At 35.7% G+C, this 12,196-nt stretch overlaps 1 protein-coding gene across 3 annotated transcripts in view; it reads right to left on the reverse strand.

Moving 5' to 3' along the window:
- LOC111146964 (fibronectin type III domain containing 3A) overlaps positions 1-12,196 on the reverse strand; it is a 181,007-nt gene that overhangs the window by 79,015 nt on the left and 89,796 nt on the right. For 2 of the 3 annotated variants that reach the window (XM_022502738.1, XM_022502739.1), the window contains exon 4: positions 2,413-2,489. In XM_022502738.1, coding sequence (XP_022358446.1) covers positions 2,413-2,489 — 77 coding nt within the window. Of the gene's footprint in view, positions 1-2,412; positions 2,490-6,827; positions 6,859-12,196 lie in introns of those variants that run through there. The other variant, XM_022502740.1, reaches the window with a different exon arrangement.

Genomic DNA, 12,196 nt, shown 5'->3' on the forward strand with positions numbered 1-12,196 from the left:
CTAGGTCCTCAAGGATGGGTAAACTTCTAAAAGGCAGAAATGAGCAAATGAGTAACATTCCCCAGGTTACAGCATTAACAAAACCAAGGAGAAAGGAAAACATCAAGGGAGCATATGAATACAGGCATACTTTATTTTACTGTGCTTTGCCTTACTGAGCTTTGCAAATACTGCATTTTTAAAAAATTCAAAGTTTGTGGCAACCTTGTGTTGTGCAAGTCTACTGGTGCCATTTTTCAACAGCATTTGCTCATTTGGTGTTTCTGTGTTACATTTTGGTAATCCTCACAATACTTCACAATACTCCCTCCCCCGTTCCCTCCCTCTTCTTTTTTTTTTTTTTTAAAGCAGGCTCAATGTAGGGCTTGAACTCATGACCTTAAGACTGAATCCCAAGTTCTCCCAACTGAGCCAGTCAGGTGTCCCTCAAACCTTTTCATTATTATTATATTTGTTAAGGTGACCTGTGATATTATTACTGTATTGTTTTAGGTGCTATAAACTGCACCCATATAAGATGGTAGACTTAACTAGTAAGTGTGTGTGTTCTGACTGCTCCATCAAATGGCTATTCCCCCATCTGTTTGCATTTCCTCAGGTCTATTTCCCAAGACCTGTAGCAGTAGCAACAATACTGAAATTAAGCCATGTAGACTCCTACTTGACCTTCAAATGTCACTTTTCCAAAGAGGCCTATTTTGACTACCCTATTTTAAAATGTAACCAAGGTCTATTTTCTCTCCTTTTCCACCCCCACTGCTTACTACCTAACGTATTACATAATTTATCCATGTGTTATATGCTTATTCTCCCCACAAGAATGTTAACTACAGAGAGACAGATGTTTTTGCCTTTTATTTACAGATACATCACAATCATCTAGAAGACTGCCTGACATACATGAGCACTCAATACATATCTGTTGAACACTGCTGAGTACAGGAACTGTAAGAGTTCAAAATCTTCTCAGAAGAAAAAAATTATTAAACTGTGAGAAATTCATTAAAAGGATATACATAGTGTGCCATGAGAACCCACAGGAGAGACACCTGGAAACATTCAAGGAAAGCTACTTCATGAAGGTCATGACTGAATGAAATGAGAAGGGTAGGAATCTGCCATAAAAATAAAAGTACTGCTAGGTGTGAGAAAAGCTGGATACTCTTTAGTTGCACTGAAATAAATTTTCAGTAGCACCAAATACAGAGCTTAGTGGAGAAAGATCTGAGAAGGAGCAACCATGTAAAGTAGAAAGAATCAGAACAGTATTATGTCAAGGAAATTTGGGGTAAACTGTATCAGTAGTGTCAAATGTTTAGGGGGTCACAAAAAGGGTAAGGCTGGAAAAAAGGCCTTTTGAGTTTGGACCATATCAGAGAGCAGATTTAGTAGGATAACACAGAACCATCAGTATGTCAAACAAAAGTAGAGATAGCTTCTGAAAAGCTTACAGATACTTTGAAATGTTACATGTTATCATCCTATCTTCTGGTTAGGACACAGAAGACTTAAGGAAGTTGATTTGTCTAAGGCCACACAGCCAGCAAGGGCTTGAAATAAGAAATGGATCCAGCTTTTCTGACTCTAATTCTCATATGACTTCTATTCTCCTCACCAACATGGTCTTCTTTTGCTGTCATTCACAGTGGTGGGCTTCAAAGTATGGGCAGTTAATCTATCACAATATCCCACCAATATTCTGACATAATCATGAAGGAAGTAAGAGAGGACCTGAAGAAAATTTCAAGTGTAACTTCAGTGCTTAAAAAAAAGAAACTGAATTATTTCTAAAAAGGATATGAGGCAATGAGAGCGGACTACACAGAATCTTAGTACCAGATGATACTCAGAATAACTGAGGCCTTACATTTAATTCAGTTTGCCTGTGCAAATAAGTTAGCTGTATTTTATTCTTTAAGTCAGGGCTTCCCAAGTGGTGCATAGGAAAGGAAAGGACTGTAAATGTGTGATTATACTGATTCCCTTTGCCTTTAGGGCTGATGGTCTATAGGTCTAAATTTTCTTCTATGTACCACAATATGCCATATAATTATTATGGGTGTTCATGAGATATTTTATGAATACAGATGGAACACTGTCTAGGGTTACTTCCAAGCACCTTTAAACCTTAAGATATTACTTACATTATCACATATTCAGGGAAATAAAGCTCTAGAATTAATTTTCTATAATAATTCAACACCCAAAGCCAAGGCCAAATGATAATGCTGTCAATTTCATTTCTCCTCTTTTCCAAATACACTAAATGTACTAGAATGTGAAATAGATACCAAAAGATATATTGTACCAGGTAAGCTTCGGTACTGAAATGGTATTTTTTATCTAAATTAAACAGTAATATTTGTTCCCTACTATATAGATAGATAAAGAAAAAAAACCACAAACACATACCTGTGGGGCGTATCCAGGAGGCACATAAATAGGAGGCACAGAACCATTTGGGGACATCATTGGAACCTGAGCAGGACCTGAATGGATCACAGAAATGATGTGTTAATCTAGGATTACTTAGCAAGCTAACATTGAAAACAATCTGAATTCCACTTTGAATACTTTGTCTAAACTACATGCTTGGGGAGCCTGGGTGGCTCAGGCATTAAGCGCCTGCCTTCGGCTCAGGCTGGGATCCAACCCCATGTCAGGCTCCCTGTTCGGTGAGAAGCTTGCTTCTCTCTTTCCCACACTCCTTGCTTCTGTTCCCTCTCTCGCGGTCTCACTCTGTCAAATAAATAAAATCTTTTAAAAAAATGAAAATTAAAAAAAGATAAACCGAATGCTCAAGTTAACAGTAACTATATTACTATGAAAAGAAATTCAGATGATTCAACTGCTATAAAACATAAGAATATATTTTGTAAAGTGCACTGATTATTTTTTACCTGCAACTGTGTTTTTTTTTAACCTGTCTGATCATCAAAAGAGTCACCTGGGGAGCTTTTTAAAACACAGATTTCCAGGCTCCTAGAGATTCTTTATTATACTTACAGAGGGGTCTTGAGTCACTATACTTAGTTACAAATACATCTGGTGAATCTTATGATTACGCAAATTAAGAAACACTGACCTAGAGGGAATCAACCTAAACTTTGCATATAAAAATCAATGAAAGATACAAAAAAGCAAAATTCTAAAAAGCAATAGAAAAAAAAAAGTCAAGATGGATGAGCAATAAGAGGAAGAAGAGTCAGAAATTTGGGACTTCTCTGTTAGTTTTCAAAACCTCTTGTGTAATATGTAAGTAATATTTGTGGGGACTTGAGAACAAAATTAGAAAAATACTGTACATGCATATTTAGCCAAGGAACAATTTTTGTTTCTTAAACGAAAAAGTTCCCCCCAAAAAGAGAAAGTTCAGCTTTATAGAATAAGTTCTTATTCTACATTTTCTTTCACTTTTACTGTTATCCTTTCCAGATAACTTTTATAAATATTATCTCATTTATATTCTCTCAACATTTGTGGGATAAAATAGGCATTTTGGGAAGGTTTTATTTCTTCTAGTAACAAATCTTACTTGCTTTATGCAACTTTTTTTTAAAAAAGAAGAATCTCACCTTCAGATCCTTTTTACTTTGTAACTTTAGACTGCACTGCCCCCTCACCCATTAGTTTTTAGTAGCTTGAAATTAAACCCTCTCAAGGAGCCTCACTCATTTTTTAGGAATAAATGTACCCAAGAGTCTAATGAAGAATGTAATGGAGGAAGAGTTCTTTTTATATGTGGAATTTCAATCTGCAGAGTACATATAATGGATATCAGTTATAAAAGAAAAGAAAGAAGAAAAGCTAAATCATAGAGCAGAAAAGAAATAAATTTCACTGGTATATTACACATACTTCAGGAAAACAGAATGAAGAGCATGGAGGTTAGAGCAAAACCGGAATACAGCCACTCTCCTCTTTTCAGGGAAGGAAAGGAGTGACAAGCAAGCAACAAAGTAGTTGATGGTTGGGGTAGGGGAAAGACGGTGAGACACAGGGAAGGAAAGAGAAAAGAGCATGTACGAAAAGGTGGGTGCGGGAGGGTAAATGCTGAACAGTGGTGAGGCAAGAAGAAAAGGACAGAGGAGGAGAAAACACAGGCAAGAAAGGAGGGGAGGGGACAGAGGAGGAGAGGTAACTGGAGAAAGGAAGGGTGAAGAAGCGTGAGTGAGGAGGGCTGGAACAGAGGAAGAGAAGGGGGGAAGAGAAAAGTGGAGGGAGAGAGGAATGAAAGAAGAGATAGGGAGGGGAAGAGAGGGAATAGGTTTAAGACTCAAATGGGCATGAGGAAGTAAGGAGCTTATTATGTGTGTGTGTCTGTGTAGGGGCAACTACCAAATTATGCTATATATGACTATAAAATAGCTTTTCTTTTTTTAAGAAGATTTTATTTATTTATTTAGCAGAGTGTGAGCATGAACAGGAGGCAGGGAGGTGGGCAGAAGAAGACATAGACTCCTCACTAAGCAGGAGGCCCGATGTGGGATTCAATCCCAGGACTCTGGGATCACGACCTGAGCTGAAGGCACAGCTTAACCGACTGAGCCACCCAGGTGCCCCTAAAAATAACTTTTCAACAAAATATTCTTCCCATTCTAAACAGCCCACCAAATACATGAAGTTGTTTGTAATATTTTCTTAAAATAGCTAATTATATATAGTTAATACTAACTTACTATATATGCTAGGCCGTGTTCTTTTTTCTCCTCATAATCATTCTACCAGCAGGTAAGTATTATTATTATTACTCCCATTTTCTCCATGTGGAAATTAAGGCAGAGAGGTTAAGCTTGCCCTAGTGGTAGAAAGAGGATTTAAAACCAGACAGTTTCATTTAAGGATACTATGCATTACTGGCAACTGATGTTAATTTGAGGCTCCAAAGCTTCTAAGGAAAATTAAGGTCTTTGTTATCTTAATAAAAAAAAAAAAAAAAAAAAAGAAAGGCAAAACAAAATTTTCTTACATTTAAGCCAACATTAACCTATTAACTTACAAAATAAAACTTGTGAGGTGCTTTATACCTCTAGGCAAGAAAGGGTTTATCCAAAACTTACTTTTAACTTCTCTATACTGGACTCAAGAGAAAATGAGAACAGTTTTAAGAAAATTCTAGTTTGCATCTATTAGCTATTTTACATAAACCTACAGTAAACTAGCTTTATGAATCCTGAAACTGGCTTAAATATTATTCATAATATGTGAAATTTAGCTGGGAACCAGAAAGAGAATTCATCAAAATCCTATTTGTAATCTTAGTAAAGGAAATCAGTATTTTTGAGCTTCTACTAAATGTGCCACGGACTGTGCTTCCTTTCAAATGTTGTCAAATTTAATTCTTACAGCAAGTCATCAGAATAGGTTTTTGTTATTTTTCAGCCTCCAGAATAAAAAATAAGTTACTGCTGATTATACTTAAAATTGCAAAACTACATAACTGCTTGGATTGCCCTTCTTTTACTAAAAATATAAATACATAAATACTATATAATTACAATTCAAACCATATACTTTGAAAGCTGCTTTATAGCTTATATTTTAGTAGAACAAAATTCTACTCTATTCTTTAAATATACTTAAGTGTGATACTGAAAACAGAACAGAACAAACCCAACCTAAAATAAACCAGCAGTAAATACATTACTAGTTGCAGTCCAGGAATAACTATTAACTCATTTCCCTAAGAAGTAATCATTTCACTCTATCAAGTAAATTTTCTTATCCTGAGGCAGAAATGGTACATGGTTCATTTTTTTAGAGACAATTCACGGATACTGTTTTTAATTTCTAAAATACTGGCGTGAAATAACATCCAACACTGAACACATAAAACTCCCATTATGTAAACCTAGTAAATACAATTTAGAACGACAATATTTACAGCACCACTTCAGTTGCTATTTCTACCTACAAGAGCAAACCCCTAAAACCTTGCATGCTTAATGATGCAAATGTTCATCTACCCGCTTAGCTTCGCCAATACTTTTATTGTTGGCATAAAATACTGAAAATACTAAAAGATTAACTACAAACCCTGTAAATGCAGTGAAGCGGGGGTTGGGAGATGAGGGGGTTATTCTGTCCTAGTAAAGAAGCCAAATCTGTTACAGATTGTACCACAAAATGCACATCTGGAACAAGAGTAGCTTTATCTGAACAACTGTAGATACAACCAGGAGCTCCTTAATAATCTACATGATCTAAGCAAAATCTACCCCCAAACATAAAGCTATTAAAATCATTTTAAGGGCATTATTTCCTATTCTAAAACCCTGCAGAAGAGCAAACAATGCTTATTCACCAAATGTCTTAAGAAATTTGAGAAGCCCCTCACGTCCATTCCTTAAAAAGTGCCATCAATAACTTAATAAAGATGATATTTCATCTACTGTAAGTTAAATTCTTTATTTTTCATTAGCATACATTCACATTTAAAGAGGGTTTTTTTTTTGACGAAACTACAAATCTGAGTTTAAATTCTTAAAATGCAACGGGCTGCTGACGTGCTACACATTCTCTTTATAAGCAAGCTTTCACAATGGCTTCCAAATAATCTGGTGCCAATATTCATACTTCAGTGGTAAAAAGAAAAACCTAATAAAATAAAAGCGCTGGAAAGAAATACTCCATGGAATATAAAATCAGCCCATCTCCAAATAGAGTCTAATCTTTTTATAACTACATGGCCACAATTTAAATTATTTTTACTGCCATAGATTTGGCATCTATTGAAAAAACACACACGGCACGACTTTAGATTAATACAATGCTTTCTATGTTTTAAAATAGAAGAAAAATGTTCAAAAATAGTCAGCAAATCTTACCACTCATTTTGTTTTTACAGTAGCAGCAGAGAACAAAATCCAACAAGGAAACAGCGTAGTACACGTTAACAGCTTTAATTGGAGAACAGTTCCGCTGTTTTTTTTTTTTTTTTTTCAAAGCTGTGAGAGGAAAAGATCCTTTGACCGAGTCACGTGATGCTTCTCACGTGACTTGCAGTGACCCGCGGAAAGGGAAAGGGGAAAAAAGCAAACATTCCCGCTGTCAGCGTTTGGGATATAGTAAATGATTAAATGGTTTCTACTGCTAATGCCTTGAATTTTGCGATCATTCAGACTTCCCTGTGAACTAACCCAAAAGCTCATCAAAATACATGTACAGAAATATGTATCTGCTGTAAAACCATCCTTTTTGTTTTCACTTCCCTCCTATATGATAGGCATTATCTTCTAATTCAGTTTTTATTATTCAGTCTGCTACTTTCATTTATAAAACTTAAGTTATTTGTAACATTTATTAATTGAGGATTCGCTCTGAAATGTCCTTCTGTAACTTGATCCACTCTCCATGCTTAACCATTAAAGAATGCCCACAGCACAATTGTCTATAGAATATTGGCTTGATCAATGTGTTCCTCAAACCTGGGTTTTATGTCTCAGGCTGGCCTTTGCCTCTCAAGTTAATAAAGGCTACCACTTTAAGGGCTGTTTTTACTTTATTTCTAATTTTGTTTTGTTGTCGTATGTTTATTTTAAGATTTAACATGGACATTAATACAGATACTTGATGGATGGCATTCTTGCTCAAGTCCACAAAATCTTAAAAGACAGGCCACACACTTCGGGATTAAGGCACTCTACCAAAGCTCCCCTGGAGACCAGGAAAGAGACCAAAGATGTTACAAGTGAGGGGAAGAAGACTGAGGTCTTTTCATTACTTTATGGTGCTATGTAAACTAAGGAAATTTATTAGTAGCTAATACAAATGTATAGGTAATGATAATGATTGTGATTTGTTTACAAGTTGCACAGTGGAAAGAAAATAAATTTTGGTGTCAAAAGATTTAAGTTTTAATAAAAGCTTCAGTATTTTTTAGCAAGGCAATTTACTGCTCTTCTTTGAGATTGTTTCCTTCTGTAGAAAGGTTAAAATAATCAAGCTCACAGCATTGTTGTGAGAATCAAATTACATATATTTAAAGTACTAAGTATACTGGTTGGCACGACTCAATAAATGACAGTTATTATTATAAATAAAAGCGTGATTGCTCTGTGTTTTCAAAAATAATTATATATTGCAGAGTATGTCCAGGCACCATTTGGAGTGATTTTCATGTGTTAACTCAGTCTTTACAATAACTGAAGGAGGTATCAATGATAGGTAGGGAAAGTGAAGCAGAGTGCATGCAGTTAAGTAACTTGCCAAGGGCACACAAAGAGACAAAGCCAGGATTATCTAATGATAAGGCTATAGTTTAAAAATGTGTGTGTGTGTGTGTGTGTGTGTGTGTATGTGTGTAATGTTCAAAGCCCCACTCTCCCAAGAATGTGGAAAAGAACTAGCAAGAGATATAACCTAGAGCAACAGGTTTCAGTAAATACATGTCAGACACCTCAGGAGGTAAGACACTAAAGGACCATTCTCAAAAGTGGCAAAGGGTAATTGTTAATTTCAAAGTCCTTATAGAAAGGCAAGGCTCCTGAAGAACAAGGCTTGAGAGTAAAGATTGTCCTGATCTCAACAGAATCTGCTTATAAATGCTGAATTCAGCCTCTCAGCAAATTTAACCATTCCTCTCATCTTCAGCCCTTAAACAAAAAGCAATCCCTGGCAGCCCACTTCCTCATTTTCACTCATGTTCTCACACAGCTATGTTTCCATTTCTTGATTTTCTTATTGATGATAGCTTTCTCAATTCTTTCCACTGAGCTCACTAGAACCTTTCCCCCTATTATAAAAATATTCCTTCACATCCTCAACCTTTTCACAGAAGACTTATTGATATATTTCCTTTATATGAAATCTGGCTCCCCCCCGGGACAATTTTTTAGTTGCCCCTGGGAGCAGGCTTCCCATTCTCTCCCGAGGCAGTTTCCAGACACCCCAAGGCTGCTTCCCATTACCACTGTTGTTCCTGTTTCATGCTCAAGTTTCTTTTTCCTTGAGATCATGTCATATGAGTAGATCACCCTCTACCTCTTTTCACTGCTGTCATATGCAGTTCTCATTTACTAAAAATTTTGGCACCATGTTCACAGTTTTTTCCATAAGCACAATGACTTCAATGTCCAAAAAACTCAGCATCAAACTTTCTGGAACTCTTCTATTCTGTTTTTAGTAACTCATGTTCAAAGACACATCCTGGAACTTATCATTTAGAATTCCACTATCTCATCTTTGAAATCTTAGACTTTCATTCAGTCTCTGGCCACCACATCTATCTTTCATTTCTCCATTTTCTCTTCAACATTTGTTCTTTCTCCTAATGATTTCCCTTTCCTCTTGATCGAACACTGCCTTCACTGCCTTATTTCCTTTCCCATGGATGTCTTCCTTTATATCCCCTCCCCACAAAGTCCCCAATTTTAGCCAGATAATTAACTTCTCTTAGATCTGAACTGTAGAAATCAAATGGTACTCAGACTGTCATGTTTGAAAATTTATCTCCAACCTTAACTTAGCCATCAGCATTGTTTAGGAATCCTTTCAGAAATTTATCCTTGGTTAATAGCCTATCCTGTTTTCTAGAGTGATTATCAAAGATCTCCACCACCCTTTAAGGACTTGCCCAACCTGACCTCAATCACATATGTCAAAATTTTCTCACCTCTTTCTTCTATCTTCAGAAGAATCACTGTCTCTTTATTGGGTCAAAGCTATCTCCTCACTTTATTCTTGACCTCATTTTCACTTGGTCCTTGACTAGCTCTTTGCTCTATTGTTATTTCTGTCCCATTCTCTATTTTCAACCCTTCTAATAAGATTTTAGTTCTCCACCCTCATTATCCTTACAGTTGCCATAGCGTTCTAATGATCAGGACTGGTGACATGGTCCACACCTTCAAAAATTCTTCAGTTATAATAAGGACAATGTAAAGTAGACATATTTTATATTTCCTAAAGATCCTGTTAATTCAACAATGTGCATCAAACAATTTTCCCAGAAGAATAAGCAAAGAGAAAGGATGCATCAATAATGTTACAATTATAGGAATGAATTCTGCAGTGATGAGCATATTCTTCATTTTCCCTTTCTTACCTGATTATATGAAAATTCTAGCAAACTTAAAATGCACCTGGTTTTTATTTTTTATTTTCAAAATACTGTCTCAAAACATTTTGCAGAGGGTTCTCTTAATCAATAGCCTGACATGTCACAGCAATTGTCTGGACTTTCTGATAACATTTTAACACATTAACTATTAGTATTCTTGAACTATTGATTTTCAGGTAGATTTGTCAATACAAGCACAGGTGGCATTTGGGTGAGAATGTTTATATGCACTTATTGGGTACCAGGCACTGGTGTAAGTGGTTTATAGATTATTTATATATAGATTACTTATAATCTCTCTATATATTATTTATAGATTATTAACTCATTTAAGCGGCATCATATCCCTCTGAAGTGGGATAACTATTATTTCCATTTTCTGTAAGGAAACTAAGATACAAAGAGATTAAGTAACTTTAAAGGTCTCACAGTTAGTAAGCTGTCAAAAGAATTGGGTGTTCTAGCTTTGAAATCTGTGTTTTTTCACCACTACATTATACTGCCCCTCTTGTTTGGATATAACTTGTATTACAAATTATAAAATGAATGAGAAAACTGCAGCATAATAATACCAAAATTTACTTGAAGATAAACTACAAATAGAAAAGCACCAAACATTTGGATAAAAGACCCCACACAATACACCTCAAATATGTGCTAGTTACACATAATGATAACAAAGCAAAATACACCTAAATATATCTCACTGAAACTCTTGTGAAGACTCTAAAAGTTTTTAGTTAAATGAGGGATATCTTACAGAAAACAGTGAATGACATAACAGCCAAAACTGTTTCAAAAGTAACTTAAGGAGATTTAAAAGAAACATACAGCAACAAAAACAAAAGCTAAAAAAACCCCTCAAAATAACATAATTGAACAAAACAAAACTCAAAACAAAAGAGCTGACAAACTAAAGAAAAGGGAACACTAATATAGAAAATATGTATGAGGACTAAGGCTAGTCTTACGCCCTCTAGAGGTGGGCCATAAAACCTCTCTGGTTCGTATGAGTTCAAACAAGGTTAAAAATAAGACATCAAGGACCACACTGTCAAGCTAGTCCTTGCCTTCTGCTGATCAAGTGTCTCAAACTGCCATAAAGCATAGCCTCAATTATTTGGCTTGAAAAAAACTAAAGCAGGTATAGCCCAATGCTGACTTCTGCCATATATAAAATTCAGTAATGCATCAATAAACGTCTTAACTTTTAGCAATGTATCCCAAAAAGCAGTTGCAAAATAAACAGCCAAGATAGCAAGAGAGCTGAATCAGCTGATTGCAGAAAGGGATTGTTAGCTATGAGGCAAATTAAAGTTGGAAGAGTTAACTTTCATTTTATAAAAATCTTTCTGGCAATAAATAAACAAGATCAGTTGTTTATTAAGGCTGTTCTTAGATGGAAATCAGTCTGGGTCATTTGCATGTTAAAAAATTAAAGGTGCAGCCTCATTCAGCTCAGTGGTTTCAAATCATTAAGACATTAATTAAAAAAAAAAGACATTAAGAGTGGGGATGTGAAATACATCTCATTCCACTCCTCTACAAATAAAAATCTAATTCTTCAAAAGACTATGATTGTGATCCTGACTCTTGAGGTAGTATTAGGCATACAGGTCCTGCATTAACATCTAAATAACATGTGTTAAGCTCATGCAGCTTAGACCGTAACTGATGCATGTCCATGTAGTCAAGGGACCTAGGAAAGGTCAATGACATCTGCAACTAATCAAGTCCTCTATGGGAAGACTCCCTTGCTGGGGATTACCGGACAATGATAGATGCAAATAATCTCAGGAAGATAAGAGTCAGAACCTATAACTTTGTTTGCGGGAACAAATCAAACTTTGTTTCTTTTAAATCTCTCTGATTTGCTTGCCTATGTTTTTCCTCTTTTCCATGTAGGGGCCTCAGTCACCTTGCAGATCTGGCCACGTCATAGCATTTTCTTTTTCTATAATTTCATAATTTCCCGCTTTAGTATATTAAACTAAGGTATCGACTTAATAAAAGTTTTACTTTACATGGTTCATGCCAATGGAAAACAAATGTGAGGATCATCCTAAAACCAGGTATGTCTTTGGACTGACTTGGGTTGAGGGCAGCTGGATGAAGAGGCTAGATATTGGCTAGAGA

The sequence above is a fragment of the Enhydra lutris genome, unplaced genomic scaffold (assembly GCF_002288905.1).
Source record: "Enhydra lutris kenyoni isolate GAN:26980312 unplaced genomic scaffold, ASM228890v2 scaffoldscaffold15, whole genome shotgun sequence".
Classification (NCBI taxonomy): Eukaryota; Metazoa; Chordata; class Mammalia; order Carnivora; family Mustelidae; genus Enhydra; species Enhydra lutris.